The sequence below is a fragment of the Ochotona princeps genome, chromosome 28 (assembly GCF_030435755.1).
Source record: "Ochotona princeps isolate mOchPri1 chromosome 28, mOchPri1.hap1, whole genome shotgun sequence".
Lineage (NCBI taxonomy): Eukaryota > Metazoa > Chordata > Mammalia > Lagomorpha > Ochotonidae > Ochotona > Ochotona princeps.
Genome location: NC_080859.1, coordinates 22,397,641 through 22,417,051, shown reverse-complemented (window position 1 = coordinate 22,417,051; position 19,411 = coordinate 22,397,641). Strand labels below are relative to the sequence as shown.

At 50.1% G+C, this 19,411-nt stretch overlaps 2 protein-coding genes across 2 annotated transcripts in view; one reads left to right on the top strand and one right to left on the bottom strand.

Moving 5' to 3' along the window:
* Nucleotides 1-2,747, bottom strand: part of MRPS27 (mitochondrial ribosomal protein S27) — a 67,422-nt gene extending 64,675 nt beyond the window's left edge. Inside the window, exon 1 of the mRNA XM_004586259.2 lies at nt 2,664-2,747. Coding sequence (XP_004586316.2) covers nt 2,664-2,736 — 73 coding nt within the window. The 5' untranslated portion in view covers nt 2,737-2,747. The remainder of the gene's footprint in view (nt 1-2,663) is intronic.
* Nucleotides 2,748-2,867: 120 nt separating this feature from the next.
* PTCD2 (pentatricopeptide repeat domain 2) overlaps nt 2,868-19,411 on the top strand; it is a 29,798-nt gene continuing 13,254 nt past the window's right edge. The window contains exons 1-8 of the mRNA XM_058656358.1: nt 2,868-2,999; nt 4,750-4,842; nt 9,087-9,216; nt 11,745-11,862; nt 13,409-13,487; nt 13,846-13,937; nt 14,949-15,062; nt 18,706-18,780. Of these exons, the coding sequence (XP_058512341.1) occupies nt 2,888-2,999; nt 4,750-4,842; nt 9,087-9,216; nt 11,745-11,862; nt 13,409-13,487; nt 13,846-13,937; nt 14,949-15,062; nt 18,706-18,780 (813 nt within the window). The 5' untranslated portion in view covers nt 2,868-2,887. The remainder of the gene's footprint in view (nt 3,000-4,749; nt 4,843-9,086; nt 9,217-11,744; nt 11,863-13,408; nt 13,488-13,845; nt 13,938-14,948; nt 15,063-18,705; nt 18,781-19,411) is intronic.

Here is a 19,411-nt window from a genome sequence, read left to right as displayed (position 1 = left end):
ACAACAAAAACGCTCACAGTGCTATTCTTCATAATGGATAAAAAGCAGAGAGCAACCCAAGTACCTGCCAACTGAGAAATGGCTAAGTGAAACGTGGGTGTATTCTTACCATGCGAGTACTGGCCAATCTCCAAAAAGGAACCAAGACAGCACAGCATGAATAAACCTCAGGGTCATTACAGCAAGTGAAAAAGACAGCACACAAAAATCCGGAAGCTCTCTCATTTCTTTGGGAAGCACAGGCAGCTCCTGACTAAGTGTGTGAGCCGAGGAGGGGATGTTGCGTGACATACTCTGGGCTCTCAGGGACAGAATGGTCCTCTAATATTATCATCTCTCGCTCCTTCCCTACATCTTCAGTCTAGCGCATATTTCATTCTTGTTTATGAAATCCCCTTTCTGGGCCCAGTGCGATGGCTCCATGCCTAAATCCTTGCTTTGAATGCACTGGGATCCCATAAGGACACTGGTTCGTGTCCCAGCCGCTCCACTTCCCATCCAGCTCCCTGCTTTTGGCCTGGGAAAGCAGTGGAGGACGTTCCAAAGTCTTGGAACCCTGTAGTGGCATGGGAGATCTAGAAGAAGCTACTGGCTCCTGGCTTTGGATAGGCTCAGCCTGCAGTCATTTGGGGAGTGAACCAATAGATGAAAGATCTTTCCGTCTCTCCTTATCTCTGTTAAATCTGTCTTTCCAATAAAAAGAAATAGATCTTGAAAAAAAAAAAGAAGAAGAAGAAATTCCCTTTCTATATTTTGAAGTCAACAAAGACAAAATTGAGACCATTGCTCAAGAGTTTTGAATTCAAAGATAGAAGGCAAGGAGGAAGCGGGTAGGCATTTGGTGCAATGGTTAAGTCCCCACTGAGAACATCCATAGCCAATATCAGAGTGTCTGGCTAAGTGCCAGCTACTCTCTTCTAGCTACCCGATGATGGTCCAGATACTTGGCTCTCTGGCACCATGTAGAAGATCTGGAGTGAGAACCAGGTTCTTGCCTTCGGCGTGGCCCAGCCTGGGGCGACGTGGGCATTTGGGGAGTGAACCAGTGGATAGAAGATCTCTTTCCATCTGTGCTGCTGCCTTTAAGTAAACTGAAGTAATAAAAATGAAAAGTGGGGAAGTAACCAAGGGGGCAGGAAAGATTCCCCGAGATACTGTTACCGATGGGAACCCCAGGGACTGAAAACACAAGCTTTTCCTATTTGTTTTAAAGGAAAATTAAAAAATAATCAGCCTCTGTTTTTTTTTGTTCCCAAGATATAATGAAAGGAAGTGGGCATTAGGATGAGAATTTAAGTCTGGCAAATGGCTCGTTTTCCTAATAGAAGCTAATGACAAACAGGAATGAGTTGCCAAGTACGGTAGGCAGATGGACAGCCTCTAAAGACATCCATATCCCATTTCCCGGAAATCATGAATGTTTAGGTTACATGGCAGGGGGCGTGGAAGTGGCCCAGGAATTAAAGTGATAGTCGGCTGAGCTAAAAATGGGAGAAAGAATTGTATCATTCAGGTGGTTCAATGTCATCACAAGAGTCCTGAAAAATGGAAGGCCACAGAAGAACTTCTTGGTTCAGAGTGATGTGTGAAGGGTAGTGATTTGAGGACTTGACTGGCCATTACACCTCCAAGATCAAGAAGGGGGGCGGGGACCCAAAAAATCTGAGTGGCCTCTTGAGCACGGAACAAGCAAGGAAATGGCTGGTCCTCTTGCACACCTGTATCTTTTGACAGTCTGCCTTTTTTGCTTAAAGATTTATTTATTTTTATTGGAAAGGCAGACATACAAAGAGGAGAGACAGAGAAAAAGATCACCCCTCTGCTGGTTCACTCCCCAAGTGGCCGCAACGGCAAGAACTGAGCCAAACCAAAGCCTGGAGCCAGGAGCTTCTTCTGGGTCTCTCATGTAGCTGCAGCGTCACAAGGCTTTGGGTCATCCTTGACTGCTTTCCCAGACCACAGGCAGGAAGCTGGATGGGAAGTGGAGCAGTCAAGATTAGAACTGGCACCCATATGGGACCCCAGCATGTTCATTGCAGTGGGCTCCAGTGGGCTGTGTTCAACTCGTCTCCAAGTACTTACAAGGAACTGTTCACACCGATTACCCACACCTGGAAACCCCAAGCAACGCAAGCCCAAGCAAGAGTTGTGCCCAAGGGGGCCGGCACTGTAGCGGAGTGAACCAGTGGATGGCAGATCTGTCGCTCTCTCCTTAACTCCCCCTCTATGTGTAACTGTACCTTTCCAATAAATAAGGTCAATAAGAGCAAAAAGTGTTCTCCCAAGGTCATCAGGCAAACGTGGGCTGAACACCGAGAAATCCTTCCAGGAGGTGAAGACGGGGTCCGATTCGGGACGTGAGCCCTCGTGCTCCACCCAGCGAACCTCACCGGGAAGGAAGATGTCCCAGTCGCAGGGGTGGGCAGAAAAACGAGCTGTGCCTCCCTCTGCTCTGCACATCGCCAGCCCGGCAAACTCCATGACTGCAGGGCAGGAGACAGACCAGGGGTCTTCCCCTTCCCTTCCTGGGCTCCCAAACGGCTTCTCTAGCAACGATGCCACACACCCTGCCTCTCCCCTGCACAGCCCGTCATCCCCTTCGCTTCAAGGCACCGAGCGTGAGGGCCCTAGTGAAGCAGCCCGCCAAGGCAGCCGTCACCAACCTGCCTGCCACAGCCGAGGAAGAGCCACCTTCCTGGCCAGGAACATCCCGCGCCGAACCGTGGGGGCCGCCATCTTGGAACGTACTAAGAGAACTGCCGGCCCGGGGGGTGTTGCAGGCCGGCGGAGGAAGGGGCGGGGCCTCTCAAGGGACGGACCAGTGGGCGCTCTAGGCGACGGCTATCTTCCCTCCCCCGTTTCCGCAGTTGGTAGGGCCCGGGACAGGATGGCCGTCGCTGGTCGGCCTTGGCAGCGTGGTGTGCTGCCGGCGCTGCGGCTCTCCCTATCTCCCGGGGCGGAAGGCTCCGGCTCCGCCTGCTGCCGCTGCCCTCTCGGAGGTACCCGCGGGCTCAGGCGGTGCAAGGCGGGGAGGGTTGCAGGAGGAGGCGGGAATCTCCGGGGAGCATGCCCTTGCACTCTAGTTGCGAGTCTGTGCAGCGCCGCGGTGACCCCCAAGGGTCGCAGACGTCCCAGGGGTTTGGAAACCCAAGGACACCTGCGGTCTTGACCTTAGAGTTCGCCTGAGAGGGGCGACTTTGCCTCCTCCCTATCTGGGTGTCCCTTTTTACAGTGTTTGAAAATCCCAGCTTTGGCTACAAAGAATCCGAAAGTCCCTGAGCAAGTTCGCTTATTTTGGAAATTATCCCGTGACGTGTTTGTGAAAAGGCTTAAATCTGCAAATGCTAATTGGTGATATTTCACACTGTATCAGGCGCCGTCGAGTTGAATGCATTGCAGGAGTAGGACATATCCTTTGAGTGCGTGATTCTTTGGCCAGACTTCGTCCATTTACCTTGTACCCAGCTAAGGATTCTAACAGTGTTTCCACGGGTCATTTCTGACTCACCAGGCTACCTGGAGTGCGGCATTGAAACACCACATTCCTCATGTCAACACTGAGAGTTCCAGTGTTCACTTGGGGGCTTCTAAAGGGATGGGGAAACCCCCCTCCCCCCGCCAACTGCCACACACACTTAAAAAAAGACGTAGCTGCTATAGACTGAATGTCCCATCCCGACTGCCAGTTGCCTTGGCAGGGTCAGCCCAGATGATTTCATGGACCTTACACAACCATGGCCAGACATTCCCCAGCCTTGCCTTGGATAAACCAAAACTGGATATTCCTTTTGCATTATGTACACATAGTCTTGTTGTTGTTGTTTGGTTTAGAGGTTTATTTATTTGAGAGAGTTACAGAGAGAGGAAGAGGGGGAGATCTTCAGTCCGCTGGTTCACTCCCCAAATGGCTGCAGAGGCCAAAGCTTGGTTGATCCAGAGCCAAGAGCTAGGAGCTTCTTCCTGGCCTCCCATATGGGTTCTGGGGTCCAAGCACGGGGACCACCCTCCTCTGCTTTCCTTAGGCACACGTTACAGGGTGCTGAGCTGGAAGTGGAGCAGCCAGGACTGGAACCAGTGCCCATATGGGATGGCGGTGCTGGCCTTTATATTATATTTTTAACATGCTTTTTATCCCTGATGGCTGGTGTCCTATAAACACCAACTTCCTGTCAACCTGCTCTTTAAAATTAGCTCCTCATCAGTTCATTTCACACCCAGAGATGAAGCTTCTCATGCTGAGGAGAAGTTTTCTCTGGTTGTCTGGAAATTTTTTTTTTAAATTTATTTATTTTTATTGCAAAGTCAGATATACAGAGAGGAGGAGAGACAGAGAGGAAGATCTTCCATCCGCTGGTTCACTTCCCAAGTGACCACAATGGTCAGAGCCAAAGTGGGGAGCTGAAAGCTTCTTCCGGGTCTCCCACGCAGGTGCAGGGTCACAAGGCTTTGGGCCATCCTTAACTGCTTTCCCAGGCCACAAGCAGGGAGCTGGATGGGAAGTGGGGCTGCCGGGATTAGAACCAGCACCCATATGGGATCTTGGTGTATGCAAGACGAGGACTTTAGCCGCTAGGCCACCACACCATTCCTGGAAATGTTTCTTCCCATTTTCAGGCCTACTTTCCTTATTGAACTAAATTATCTGTAATGAAAATGATGCTGGCTAATTAGGGGCAGTCAGGCTGTACTCTTGCTATTTGCTGTGCAAAAAACCAAAGTTTGTGATTTTTTCCTTGTTCTCGTTTTTAGCTAGAAGATACCTCCTTACAGATAACATTGTGAAGTTAAAAGAATTCCAGCATAAGAAGGTGGCTGTCGCACACACTCTTCCTGGCACCAAAGGTAACGCCATCTATTTCACTCGTTCTTCCACCTGCCACCTGCTGCTTGGCTGCTGCAAACCCTGCAGTATCCTCCAATCCCTTCTCCCAGGATCCAGAGAGATGCTCCAACTGGAGCTGCCGCCCACCATCCCGTCTGCATCTGTGCCCGAGCATCCGCCTCCTGGAGGGGCTGATCACGGTGACAGTGCTGAGAGCAGCAAGGAACCGGCCACCACACTGCTTGATGTCAGCCTCAGTGACACTTTGCTGTGTTGCAGGGTCAGGGCAGAAGCACGTAACTCAAGCGCAAAGTGAAAGAAAGCAGGACCGCGTGTGATGGCGCATTTTGATACGTTTTTCCTTTGTGCTAAAAGTAGGATTGTAGATATCTTCTGCAACAAGGAGGAATTTGACAGTGAAGTGTGGGATTTGTTTTGGAAAAAAAAAAATCCACTGTGCTTGGGGCATGTAGAGGAAACAAAATGCTGATGGTTGCTGAAGTTGGATCATGCGTATTTAGGGATCACTTTACTCTTCTCTCTTCTTTGGGGAATGTTCATAAATTCTTACTGTAAAAAATGATAACACAAGAACGCCAGTACCTGGATCTATTCCTTTTCAGCATGTGAGGAAGCTTACTCTACCCATTCCTTTACTCCTGGACTTCTTTATACATACTTGTAGGACTGTCCTCTTTTTTTTTTTTTTTTAGATTTATTTATTTTTATTGGAAAGTCAGATATGCACAGGGGAGGAGAGACAGAGAGGAAGATCCTCCATCTGATGGTTCACTCCCCAAATGACTGCAGTGGCCGGAGCTGTACTGATCTGAAGCCAGGAGCCTCTTCCAGGTCTCCCACACGAGTGCAAGGTCCCAGGGCTTTGGGCCGTCCTCAACTACTTTCCTGGGCCACAAGCAGGGAGCTGGATGGGAAGTGAAGCTGCCGGGATTAGAACTGGTGCTCATATGGGATCCTGATGTCCAAATGGGAGCAGGTGCAAGGTGAGGGCTTTAGCTGCTAGGCTCCCACGCCAGACATAGGATTGTCCTCTTTGAATAACTCATTGTCCCTGTGGCCTGTCCTAGTGGTAAACACGGGCCTTGCCTTGCTACTAAATGCTTGTGTGCCATTGGTTGGCCCTTCTCACCTCCATCTCATCTAGTCCAGTTCCAGAAATGGGGCTTCTCTGCCCCTCCCTGGTGTTACCCCGCTTGCGGGATGAGAAGATAAACCACAGACAAGCAGGAAAACAAGTTCATCTCTGGCTTGGAGACCCAGTAAAAGATTTCACTTCAGTCTTTTTCTGAGTCCCAGAGTGTTAGCAGGTCAATGTTTTGTGTGTGTGTTTGTTTTTGCTTTTAGTTTCTTTTCCTTTTTATGTCACAGAGAGAAAAGGGGCAATCCTCCACCAGCTTGTTCATTGCTCACGAAAGCCAGGGTAGAAGAAGTGAAAGCGGTGCAAGATGCAGCCCAGGTCTTCCACGTGGATAACAGAGATCCGAGTACCTGAACCAGCATCCTGCCTCCCAGGGTACACATTAACAGGAAGCTGGAATTGGAAGTGGAACCAGAAATCAAACTCAGGCGTTTGGATACAGGATATGATATCCCAGACGGCATTTTAGTCACTGTGCCAAGCACCCACCCACATGCAGCCTTGGTTTTGGGTCTGTGGTGATGTCTGTGGTGCCAGCCGCATGTCACTGCCTAGTTGTGAATCCCAGTTGTTATGAAGATAAATCGGTAACAGTTGTTACAAACAATTGCTGCTCTCCAGGTCCTTCCTGCTCACAAACCTTTATCCTGTTTGTGGTTGTGTAAATGAAGATGGGATGGCCCATCATGTCATCTGATCAATGGCAGCATGCACTGCTGTTAGAGTGTTACAGCATCCTGTCGACATCTTGTCATCTTTGTGTTTCTTCGTTCTGTCTTGTCTTTTTGGTAATCATCCAACAGCTGGTTCACTCCCCAAATGGCCACAATAGCTAGAACTGGGCCTAAGCAAAGCCAGGAGCCAGGGTCTCTCACGTGGTTGCAGGGTCCCAATGGCTTTGGGCCATCCTCCACTGCTTTCCCAGGCTGTTAGCACAGAGCTGGATGGAAAGTGGAGCAGCCAGGGCACGAACTGGTGCCCATTTGGGATGCTGTCACTTGTAGGAAGAGGATTTGTCTGTTGAGCCACCATGCTCACCCCAGACCTCTTGTCATCTTAAGAACCCACTCTGACACCATCATGTACCTCCTTGTTAGTGGGTGCCCTGGCTCCTGTCTAGGGAGCCTTGCCCTCTTTGGAGTCCAGGACAAGATCTCGAGGTCCACTCAGCTCTATTCTGTTACTCATGTGAACTGTGCCTGGCGTCCCCCCTTCTCTGTTTCTTCAGCTGCACTCATCCCTCTTCTTTCCCACTGGTTCTGCTCCACTTTGATGAGATCTGATGTGGGGGGCAAAGCTGGGATTGTACCAGGACTTCTCTGCCCTGTTCGGTTTGTGTGTCTCCTCCAGCACTGTTTTCAGATCTCCTTGGATCGTTTCCCAAGTGGACTTCGGGCTCTTTGAGGGTAGGCATCATATTTTATACTTCTATGCATGTCTCTCTTTTTATATATATATATATGAAAAGGTTACATAGAGAAAGCTTCCATTCACTGATTCAGTCCCCACATGGCTACAGTGATCAGAACTGGGCCATGCCAAAGCCAGGAGTCAGGAGCTTCTTCCCAGTCTCCGCGATGGGTGGCAGGGGCCCAGCACTTTAGCCATCCTCCATTGCTCTTCCAGGCTCATTAGGAGGGAGGGAGCTCGATCGTAAGTGGAACAACCTGGACTTGAACTGGTGACCATATCAGATGCCTGTGTTGTGGGTGGCTATCTTGCATGCTATGCCATAACTCTAGCTTCTTTCTTTGTGTCTTTTCTTGTGTGAAAGAAAGAAGAAACTGCAGAGTATGAATTGATTGATAACAGTACTTATCCATTGATTATCTTTAAATACATCTTCTGTCATTTGGGGCTGCTAAAATGAAGACAGATTAAGAGGTACAGGACATGATGTGAAGTCATGCCCTTGGCATCTTTTTATGTTGGAAATGGTTTAGGAATATTTGACAGACTCTTAGATCTAATGGATGACAAGGGAATGATATAACAGCAGTGGCCCTGTTGTCCGTGCTTGCTGTGTGGAGGCCCTGAGCTAGGCACTTTACATGCATCATCTTAGGTAAGCCACCAGGGAGGACTCACAGCTCTCCCATTGCACACCGGGTCAAAGTGTCCCCAGGGCAAGCGTGGGCTGGAACCTGGATCACAACCCAGGCCCTCCCATCTCCATAACTTCTATCCTGTAAGTGGTTCTGCAGATACGCATGAGAGGGTCCATTGCTTTGTCTCAGAATTAGTGGTCCTCTTTTCTTGCCAGTAAAGAGCAGTGTGTGGCTCAGCTTCTAGTTTGTGTGTGTGTGTATCTGTGTGTGAAAGATTTACTTATTTTGTTTGGAAAGACAGATTTACAAAGAGAAGGAGAGAAAGATCTTCCATCTGCTGGTTCATGGCCCCAAATGGCTGCAGTGGCCACCACTGAGCCGATCCAAAGCCAGGAGCTTCCCAGGAAGTCTGTCTATGCAGGTGCAGAGTTCAGGGCTTTGGGTCATCCTCCACTGCTTTCCCGGGCCACAAGCAGGGAGCTGGAGGGGAAGTGGAGCAGCCGGGACACACACTGGTGCCCATAGGGGATGCTGGTGCATGCGACGAGAGGATTAGTCAATTAAACTACTGTGCTGGACTATAAGCATGGTTTCTTAAAAAATACAAAATGAGAAAGTGTTTGTTTTCATCTACTTGAAGGGCAGAGTGCCAGAGAGAGAAAGAGAGAGAGAGATCATCTTCCATGTGCTGTTTTATCCTCCTGTGCCCATGATAGCCAAGGCTGGGCTGGGCATAGACCAGGAGCCCGGACTCCACATGGGTCTCCAGTGTGAGTAACGGGGTCCCAAGCACTTGAGCTGTCATCTCTCGTCTTCCCAGGATGCTTTAGTAGGAAGCTGCAGCGTTGCTAGGACTCGCCACTCCAGGAAGGAATGCAAGTGTTCCAAGTTGCAGCTCAATGTGCTGAGCCACGACTCCCAGCCTTCCTCTCAGCGGCTTCTTTGAAGCTCTGGGCCTCGGCCGAAGCCTGCTCCAGACCTCCCCTCTACCCTGAGGTCAAGCAGGTGCAACCCAGGCAGCCTGCCTGACGGCCACCGCCCCTGTTCTTTCTTCCAGAAGCCTATTTTCGGAACTTGGAAGACAAACTGGCCCAGAACCGGCTCATCCTGAGGGAGGAGTTGCAAACCTTGCTTCATTTGTGTGAGACCCGGGACGATGTGGAGCTGGCTAAGAACATCATCTACAGGTGAGGCACTTCCTCAGGGGCCTGCCAGCCTTCCCCTCCTGTCGCCTCTGCGCTCCTGACCTCCAGATCTCTTGACATTCATGTGTAGCTATCGAGCAAACAGTTCGGGAGTGCCTCCAGGATGGTTCACACTAGGCAGGTGGAAGGATGGAGAGACGTAACTCCCAAGCAATCGCCAGCCCCAGGGCTGCAGATTCCATTTCCCCACATCCTCTGCCTCTTAGACCCGCCTCGGGACATGTACCTTAGAGAGTTTTCTCCCAGGACCACTTACCTCTCCTCCCCGGTAGGGTCAGAAAGCTGCTTGTTTCTGCATCCTTGCTGTCTCTCACCTGGAGCCGTCCTTTGTGTGTGCGTCCCCCGAGTGTCAGTCCTCGGTGTCTCCCACTTGTTTGTCGCCATTGGACTGCGAACTATTCGCACTCCTCCAGGGTTCTGCCCGGCTGTCACCGCATGGAGCTTGCGTGCTCTTGGGGGAAAACCAGCCCATTCTGAAAGATAGAATTCTGTATGTGGACCAGCATGTATGTTGTACTTTTATAGAAAGCAATATGAGACATTTGTAGATAGAATACTGGAAGAATACATACCAAAAATTGTCATTCTCTGAAAATCACTGAACTGGTTTTCTTCTGGTCCATCCAAATGTATGTTTTTCTGGTTTCAGAAACTTGCCCACAGCAGCTATTACTAACGTTAAAATATGAAACATTGATTTTATTTTCTAAGGTAAAAGAAAAAAATTACACAACATTTGTTGAAAATAAACACCGAATTAGAAAGAACTATTTCACAAATTATGCTGTGCCAGTTACCTGTTGTTGCGTAACAAACCATGCCAGTCTGTAGTGGCTGAGCCTAATGCCTGGTGGTTATTTCTCACAGCTCCAGGGGTCAGGAACGAAGGCCACGTGTACTGTACAGTTCTTTATTACTGGTGGTGAAATCACGTACTTGTGGACAGTCAGCTGCTGCCTGGGTCGTGCTGGCCAGGACAGGGTACAGGGTCCTAAAGCTTTGAGCTGTCCTTGACTGCTTTCCCAGGCCACAGGCAGGGAGCTAGATGGCAAGCGGGGCCACCGGGAGACAGACTGGTGCCCATATGGGATCCTGCCGTGTGCAAGGCAAGGGCATTAGCTACCAGTCTACTGCACTGAGCTCAGTAATTTTTAATTTTTTTTACCAGTGTAAATACTACTGGGATAAGGAACTGCCTCCTGAAACTTGTTGTTTATTTCCTTTTTGGCTCAGAGGGCATAAACTTGAAAGCCCGTCAAGGTAGACTGTCACACTTTTTCCTGAAAGTGTTCTCCTGCTTTAAGATCACACTGTGTCCACAAACTTGATTTCTGTATTTCAGTCTCACACATTTGAGATCCCCTTTCCACCCCAGCCTGTCTGTCTTCATTTGGTAACTCAGAACCACTGGGTGCTTATAAGAATAGAAAATCAGGATGTAAATTCTGAACTCTTATTTTTATCGTAAGTGGAGTGTGACCCATGCTCCTTTTTTTTTTTAAAGATTTATTTTTATTTTTATTACAAAGTCAGGTATACAGAGAGAGGAGGAGAGACAGAGGAAGATCTTCCATCCGATGATTCACTCCCCAAGTGGCCGGTGCTGTGCCGATCCGAAGCCGGGAACCAGGAACCTCTTCCGGGTCTCCCACGCGGGTGCAGGGTCCCAATGCATTGGTCCGTCCTCGACTGCTTTCCCAGGCCACAAGCAGGGAGCTGGATGGGAAGCGGAGCTACCGGGATTAGAACCGGCGCCTATATGGTATCCCGGGGCATTGAAGGCGAGGACATTTAGCCTCTAGGCTACGCTGCCGGGCCCCATGCTCCCTTTTTGATGCTGTGGTTCCCCAGCCAGGTGCTGGGCACAGCCCCGTCTGTGTTACGTGCGATTGCATGGTTCTTTGGTGCCAGATGGTCCTCTTAGTGTCTAAGGCAGATCACATCGATTCTCGAAAATTCCTGATTCACATTTCTGCAGTTCTGACTGCCTGCAGAAATCCCAAATCACTGTCAGATGTCCCCCAGCCGTGAGTGAGAGGTCAGATTCCAAAGTGGCACTTGGATTTATTTGTTCAGCAAGGGGGTCGAAGCCCTCACGTGCCTCAAGCTTAGAGCAGCAGAGAGGGAGACAAGACGGAAAATGAAGCCAGTGTGAGCGCAGGCCTTACCTCTCTCCCTTGCTTCGTTCTTGGAGGGGGCCTTGCACAGTAGGCCCCTGTGTTCCCGTGTGGGCTCCTAAGCCCACCCAGCCTGGAGTGATGACATGCGCATTTGCCTTCCTGGCTCACATTGACCAGGCTGTGTCCGCCCCTGACAAATGCCGTCCCCTCTCAGTTTGTCCCAGTGCCTGTCCCCCCACACTAGAGGGGATCCCTGACGGTCTTGAGAGCCCCTCTTGTCTTCCGCCTTCATTGTGCCCCAGCACCTGGAGGGGTGCAGGCTGCAGTGTGTGGCCATCCTGTTTCCTGTGTCCTGCCTTCCACGGCTCACTGACTCCGTTGGCTTCCCAGGTACCACGCAGAGAACACAGCTGCCACACTGGCAGAGTACAAGTTCGGCCCCCTCTTCATGAGGCTGTGCTACGAGCTGGATCTGGAGGAGGCCGCGCTGGAGCTCATCAAGGACCGGGTAAGTGGCTGCCTGCCAGTCACGTTCCCTCCGCTTGCCTAGGGTCAAGTCCGCAGAGGGACCCACACTGTTCCCAAGGCCGCTCCGCGGAGACAGGCCGCTGGGCGGCCTGAACGAACTCAGCCCTGCGCTTCTGTCTCCCGGGAGTCAGAGGCCCAGGACAGGGACATGGGAGGTGCAGGGACAGGCGACGGCTTCAGCTGGGGTGCACCTGTGCGAACTGAACATGTGTCTGCTTTCCCAGACACGTTACCAGGGATTCAAGCCAGCAGCCGTGTGGAAAGCACTGGCCTCCCTTCGCAGCAGTTCGTGCAGACGTTACTCCTCTCCTGCGATTTGTCCTGTGTGTGCTGGGACTGCCTCGGTTGGCTTCCAGGACACTTGTGCGTTAGAACGATGACTGTGGTCTCTCAGGAAGCAGAGAAAAGGGAGTTTCAAATTAGTGAGGAGAATTTGATCCTCTTTCTTTCTTTCTTTCTTTCTTTCTTTTTTTGCATTTTAGTATATATGTATTAAAAATCTGGAAATGCACGAAACTGGATTTCTTTAGGGGATAGAATTACAATTGAGTCTCACTCTTTAATGTATTTTTATATTATTGAGTTTCATTTGAAATAAACATGGATTAGAGTCCAGCGCAATAGTCTAGCAGGCAAGTCCTCGCCTTACACGCACCAGGATCCTAAATGGTCACTGGTTCTAATCCCAGCAGCCCTGCTTCCCATCCAGCTCCCTGCTTGTGGCCTGGGAAGGCAATACAGGACAGCCTAAAGCCTTGGGACCCTGCACCTGCATGGGAGACCCGAAAGAGGCTCCAGGCTCCTGGCTTCGGATCGGCGCAGCTCTGGCCAATGTGGCCACTTGGGGAGTAAACCAGTGGATGGAAGATCTCGTTCTCTCTTCCTCTCTGTGTGTCTCTCTCTCCTCTGCCTTTCAAATGAAAAAGATAAATCTGATTTTATAAAAACTCCAAAGCAGCATGCCACTCTGAACGGCCTGGCTGATGTAGCGATGACAGCATCTAAACTTTGTTCAAAAATAGGTCCCTGGTGTGTCAGATTCAGTAGAGAATTCAGGAGGCCAAGTGGATAAAGCATGTAGAAGAAGCCTTCAAGGGAGAAGACATAGTATCAATACCTTCTTTTTTTTTTTTTTTTAAAGATTTATTTATTTTTATTACAAAGTCAGATATACAGAGAGGAGGAGAGACAGAGAGGAAGATCTTCCATCCGATGATTCACTCCCCAAGTGAGCCGCAACGGCCGGTGCGCGCCGATCCAAAGCCGGGAACCTGGCACCTCTTCCAGGTCTCCCACGCGGGTGCAGGGTCCCAATGCATTGGGCCGTCCTCGACTGCTTTCCCAGGCCACAAGCAGGGAGCTGGATGGGAAGTGGAGCTGCCGGGATTAGAACCGGCACCCATATGGTATCCCGGGGCGTTCAAGGCGAGGACTTTAGCTGCTAGGCCACGCCGCCAGGCCCGTCAATACCTTCTTAAAAGTTGTCATTGCTGGCTGAACTGTTGGTTTTTTTTTTTTTTCACTAGCAATTGCGAGGTTTCTTCACAGACTCCACGTCATTCAACATTCTGATGGAGATGTTATTCACTAAAGGCAAATATCAGAGTAAGTACCATGGCGTGTTTGCTGCGAAAGCCGTTGGGGAGATGTGGAAGGAAAAGCAGGACCGTGCAGAGCTGCCGCTTCTGATCCTGAGCGCCCGGGTCACGGAGGCCTCAGCCTGTCTGGGTTTGCAAGGACTGCCTTGTGTCCCGTGCCATCCCAGATTTTACTCATGCTAAAATGGTAACAGGTTGTAAGGTGCTAGCTTTTTGTTGCATGCTGTGATTCTTGCAACAATTGTAAGCGGACTGTTATCTGTGCCGTGGCTTTTTGGTAGGTAGTGTTGAACAGGTGAGAGATGCGGGGGGCCGACAGCCAGAGCAACTCTGACCTTACCGGCCCACACGCCCCCTTTCGGCAGGTGCACTGGAGGTCTTAATAGAGATGAAAGACCAGGATGTGAAGTTCAGCAGAGATACCTACGTGCTTGCCTTTGCCATCTGCTACAAACTGGTGAGACCGTCTCCCGCTTTACTCTCTGAGCACTGGGGTAGTACTGGGAAGAGGACTGATTGATTGATGGTCTATAAATAATGTTCAGTTCCTCTGATGTATATTTTCTCATCTGGTGCCAATTCTTCGGTTGGAAATGTGTTCATCGGTAGAAGACTCGCTGTGTGAGGCAGCTGCATGCGGGAAAGGCGCCTGCCGGGATGTGGAGTGTGAGAACAGGAGAGGGTGTGTCTGCTTTGTCTCTCTTTGTAGTTCTGGGCTTTCCAGCCCCGAGTCCTGGTGCCCTCTCCTGTGGCAGTCTTCCCAGCCTCCCATGGCAGATGCCAAGACTACTTTGTCCTCATCGTGCAGGAGTTTTTTGTTTGTTTGTTTGTTTGTTTTATGACCCCTGAAGTTGGGTTACCATTTATCCTCTCTTAAATATATGTTCTATCTCTGTCACTTCCGGCATTGTCTGACATTACATTTGCAAGGTGCAGATTCTGTCCCCCTCTGTGGGAGCTGTGGGGCCTTCCGTGTCCCAGCATCTAACGGGGTGCCTTTCATAAATGGATATGACCTAAAAATGAGCTCCTTGTGGATGCAAGGCCTGTGAGTCCTCATTTCATTACACAGTGCTTCTTGCACACAAACTGCTACATCAGAATTGATTTGAGCAGCCGACACACAGCTGACCTTGTCTGCTCACAGGGAGCTGTAGCATCTCCGTGGCCTGAGACAGGCTGCGTAGTGCAGGGTTTTTGCCACTGTGACCCAGTGGCCCTCGTTTGGGACAGGTGGTGTTGCTGTGCTCTTGAGAGTTTTTCAGCGGCCCGTGCTCTCCTGCCTTGCTTGGGGACCCTTTGTTTTCGGTGCATAGGAAGGTGTGTTTAACCGGATTTCCAAAGCTCACGTGAGTGACTGCCGTCGGAGGGTCAGACCTGTGCATTCCCCTGTTGCTGTTACCACGCAGTCATCATTCTGTGGAACTTCAATTAAAGGCATGTGTTAAGCAGTCTCCTCTCCGCGCAGGACAGCCCTGAATCTTTTAAAATCTGCATGACTTTAAGAGAAGAAGCCCTGATCAGAGGAGACATCCTCTGCAGGAGAGCAGCCTGCTTCGCCGTGGCATTGGCGCTCCGTCAGGTAAGGCTTTGGGGTGCACGGAGCAGAGTCTGCTTCTCCATGGCATTGGCGCTCCGCCAGGTAAGGCTTTGGGGTGCACGGAGTAGCGTCTGCTTGGAGATTGGGCACAACTATATTTTGATTTCTTCGTTTATTGCATTTTTGCCCTTCTGACTCCCTTGCAAAGAAATTCCCTTAAAGAGATGAATGGCTTTGTTGCCATGGCAACCTAAGACTCTATGCCTACAAGAAAAAAAAAAGAGGGGTGTTATTTACCGTTCAGAAACTAACACGTGTTTATGCTCAGAAGGGATCGGTTAAGATCCCATGGAGAGGGCCCGGCGGCGTGGCCTACAGGCTAAAGTCCTCGCCTTGAAAGCCCCGGGATCCCATATGGGCACCGGTTCTAATCCCGGCAGCTCCACTTCCCATCCAGCTCCCTGCTTGTGACCTGGGAAAGCAGTTGAGGACGGCCCAGTGCACTGGGACACTGTACCCGCGTGGGAGACCCGGAAGAGGTTCCAGGTTCCTGGCTTCGGATCGGCACAGCATCGGCCCGTTGCGGCTCACTTGGGGAGTGAATCTTCGGACGGAAGATCTTCCTCTCTGTCTCTCCTTCTCTGTGTATATCTGGCTGTAATAAAAATGAATAAATCTTTAATAAAAAAAAAAAGATCCCATGGAGAATCGAGAATCAGGCAGGAAAGCTGCGCTCTGAGAGGAACTCCTTGAGTAATTAAAATGAAAATTTCAAGTGACCCAGACCACTGAGTCTCAAGGAGACATTGGTCCAAAGCTGAATTCATCTCCAGAGGGCTTGGGCATTGGAATGGGGGTCTCACAGTGAGACCCAGCCGATACTGTTTGAATGAGGTTTTTGTGATCATTTCTGCTGCCCTCACCGGGTAGGTGGACGCAGCAAGGCTCCGAGGCAAGAGGGGATCGGCGTGGAGCCACCTCCGTCCTGGTATCTGGGAGCTGGAAGTCTGAGTGCCCACCCTGTCTCAGGAATAGCCCCTTCCTCCGAGATGTCCCATTCCAAGGCTTAGGAAAATGAGACACCTTACCCGCTTGCCCAGTGTAAGAGGAAATATCCTAGCAGGAAAATAATAGCCAGTCCAGTTGATGAAATGTGCCTGGGCCGTTGCTGGCTTCTCATTAATGAGGAATTTGAGAAACAGAGCTGTTTGTGCAGGTTGCTGGGAGAAGCCCCTGCAGGACCCAGGCTGCGGAGGACACACCCTCACCGGGTGTCCACTGGGCTTCCTCGGCTTCTCTCTCTGTGTCCGTTAAGATATCTCCTACAGCAGGCCTTTCTGCTTCTCTTGAAGCCCCTGTCACAGTGTTCCCTCCGGGGTGTGTGTTAGACTACTGGGTGCACAGTTGCGTGTTGCCACTGGCTCATCATCACTGTGAGTCCCTCGCTCGACTGTCTTTCTTGGTCGTGTATGTGGCTTTTGCCCGGACTTGTGCGTTGTCTTTTTTTTTTTTTTTTTTAAAAAAAGATTTATTCATTTTATTACAGCCAGATATACACAGAGGAGGAGAGACAGAGAGGAAGATCTTCCGTCCGATGATTCACTCCCCAAGTGAGCCGCAACGGGCCGACGCACGCCTGTCCGAAGCCGGGAACCTGGAACCTCTTCCGGGTGTCCCACGCGGGTGCAGGGTCCCAATGCATTGGGCCATCCTCAACTGCTTTCCCAGGCCACAAGCAGGGAGCTGGATGGGAAGTGGAGCTGCCGGGATTAGAACCGGCGCCCATATGGGATCCCGGGGCTTTTCAAGGCGAGGACATTTAGCCACTAGGCCACGCCGCCGGGCCCTGTGCGTTGTCTTAAAACAGCATGTCCAGCATGTCCGTCACCACGTTTTGTTTGTCTCTTCAGTCTGATTGGGTTTATTTTTGTCTGGTACATACCCTTTCCTATGCACCCCTCTTCTTCGGTCATCTTTGTAACTCTTACAGACATGTCTCAGATACTGCATAGATTTCAGCTTTGCTTCTGCTGCTAGCCATTCTTTTAGTGCAATGCTCTAATACAAGTAATGGTAAGATTTGTAAATTCCCCTTTTCTCTGATTTTCCTCCCTCATGTAACTTTGGTTGTTATCTTCCCTCTCCTCATGTTCACTTTCCTCTTACATCTGCTTGGTTTGTCAGCTTTCAGTGTTGTTGTTTTCCAATCTGCAGATAATAAAGACAAGGAAATGGGTGAGCTTTGCTCCCTACCTATTTTTCTCCCTTTCTTCCTGACTTCTGACAATGTTGGTCCCTCGTTGTGCCGTGTTCATTTGGACTGTTCTGTAACCATATCTCCACGTGTGATTCGGTCTTGTGTTTAGTTCAGTAGGATCTTTGTTTATTGTCAGCTAGTGCATACTTGTTTTTCCAGCCTTCTCTTGATTGGCTGAGGCCTTGTCTTCTAGCAAATTCTTTAGGAGAATCATGTTCCATGGGAATTGCTATGAAGGTAAAGGCTAGCATGATCTTTGTTCTACTTCCGATTGATGTGGTCTTGCTCTGTTTTCTCATTTCCATCCTCTAGACCTTTGGGAATATTTTTATTGTGTTCCTTTTCTTTTTTATTAAAAAAAAATTACTTTCGAACCTGGCGTTGTGATCCAGTGGTTAAAGTGCAACTTGCAACCCTGACATCCCATATCAGAATGTCAGTTTGAGTCCCGGCTGCTCTGCTTCCAGTCTGACTCCTGGCTAATGTGGCTGGAATGGTAGCAGCAGAGGGTCCAACTGCTTGGGCCTCAGCCACCCACTTGGGAGACCAGGGCGGAGTTCCTGACCAGATTTCATCTCTGTCTCCCCCTTTCTCTGCCCTTTGCATCGATCACACAATCTTTATTGAAAATATCACCCTGGTGGCATGTCTGTGCTGGATCTATTTTGATTATTCATCACTGAAAAATATTTCTCTTAGGTGAGTCATTTGCAGAAGATTGATGTCAGAGAGAAAGAGAGAGAGAGAGAGCAGACAAGCAAGTGGAATTCCTTCAGTACATCAGGTTTTTCCTCCATATAACCCAGCGTCCACGTGCACCCAGGCTTTTGTCCTCCCTAGCCAGTGGGAACAGGTGTTGGCACAGTCGCCAGTGGGCAGTTCTCTGCTGCTCCCATGGGGAAGGAGACATCTCAGCTGTGACCATCCTCAGTTGCCCACTCCTGACTGGTCTGCTCCCTCCCTCTTCCCATGATGCTTTCGGGTCATGGCCTCACCTGTGAGACCTGCTCCCTGAGCTCTGACATGCGCAGCAGCGTCCCCTGATGCCGTCTGCTGCACCTGCCCGACTCCGTCTGCCCTATTCTTGGCATGGCTGCCGCCTCTCCTGGGCTTTGAGGTTTTCTGCATGCTGATTTTCCTCCACAAGACGGGGTTCATGTTGTGTTTCTCATTCTTGTTTTTCTTAAAGGCAGTTCCCCTGGAGAAGGAGGAAGGCAGGTGTGAGATCTCCATCCCCAGGCTGAGCTCAGGTCACTGTTGGAACAGCCGCTCCCAAGCCTGGGGTTGGAGTCTCTTAAGGAAGTTTATTTCTGGTCATCCAAAACTTTGCTCTGTGAACCTCCAAGCCCTGAGTCCTCATCAGTAGGAGTACGCTAGCTCCTCTAAATGACCTTGATTTGAGCTGTAACCTATTTTTCTCCCTTCTAGAATCAGGTGGAGAAAGCCATGTCCATTTTTTCCCAAATCATGAATCCGGAAAGCATAACCTGCATTAACTTAAATGTAAGTGACTTTTTTGAGGGTTTCAAATAAGACTTGACATGTGCTGATATGATGCTGAGTTGTTTTGTATGCCGTGACTTCTTGGTCCAAGGTCTTCATTCTGTTCAGAGGAATCATCTGCTATTGAGCTCCTGTTTGCAAAACCCTCTCCCCCATGAGAGGAGTTGGGGCAGCTGCTGATTCCAGGCGCTTATGCATAGGTGAGAAAGGCAGATGGACTCAGAAAAACAACCATGCGAAACACTGAAGGCATGAGGGGAGTCTAAGAAGGTTGTCGGATGTAGAGAGGTGAGGGGGGTAGAAATGGACTCTCTTATTGAGCCTTGGAGAAACCTGTCCTTGCCTCGTGGTGTCACTGTGATTAATGAGCTAGGGTACCTACAGCGCATGAATTAGCACCTGACACTCAATGAGTACAGCAGGTGCTCGTGGTTCTCACTCCTCCCACGACGGCCCATCTGTCGTGCTGTGTCCTCTGGGCCACCTGTGTCTCTTGTTTGGAGCTTTGTGGCCAGGGTCCTGATTGTCCTTAAACAGTCAGAGAGTTGGGATGGGGAGAATGTTTGGAAAAGAGCAGAGGGATGCAGAACCCACTGTGCCATGGACTGGGGTCATAGGTCACAGCCAATGG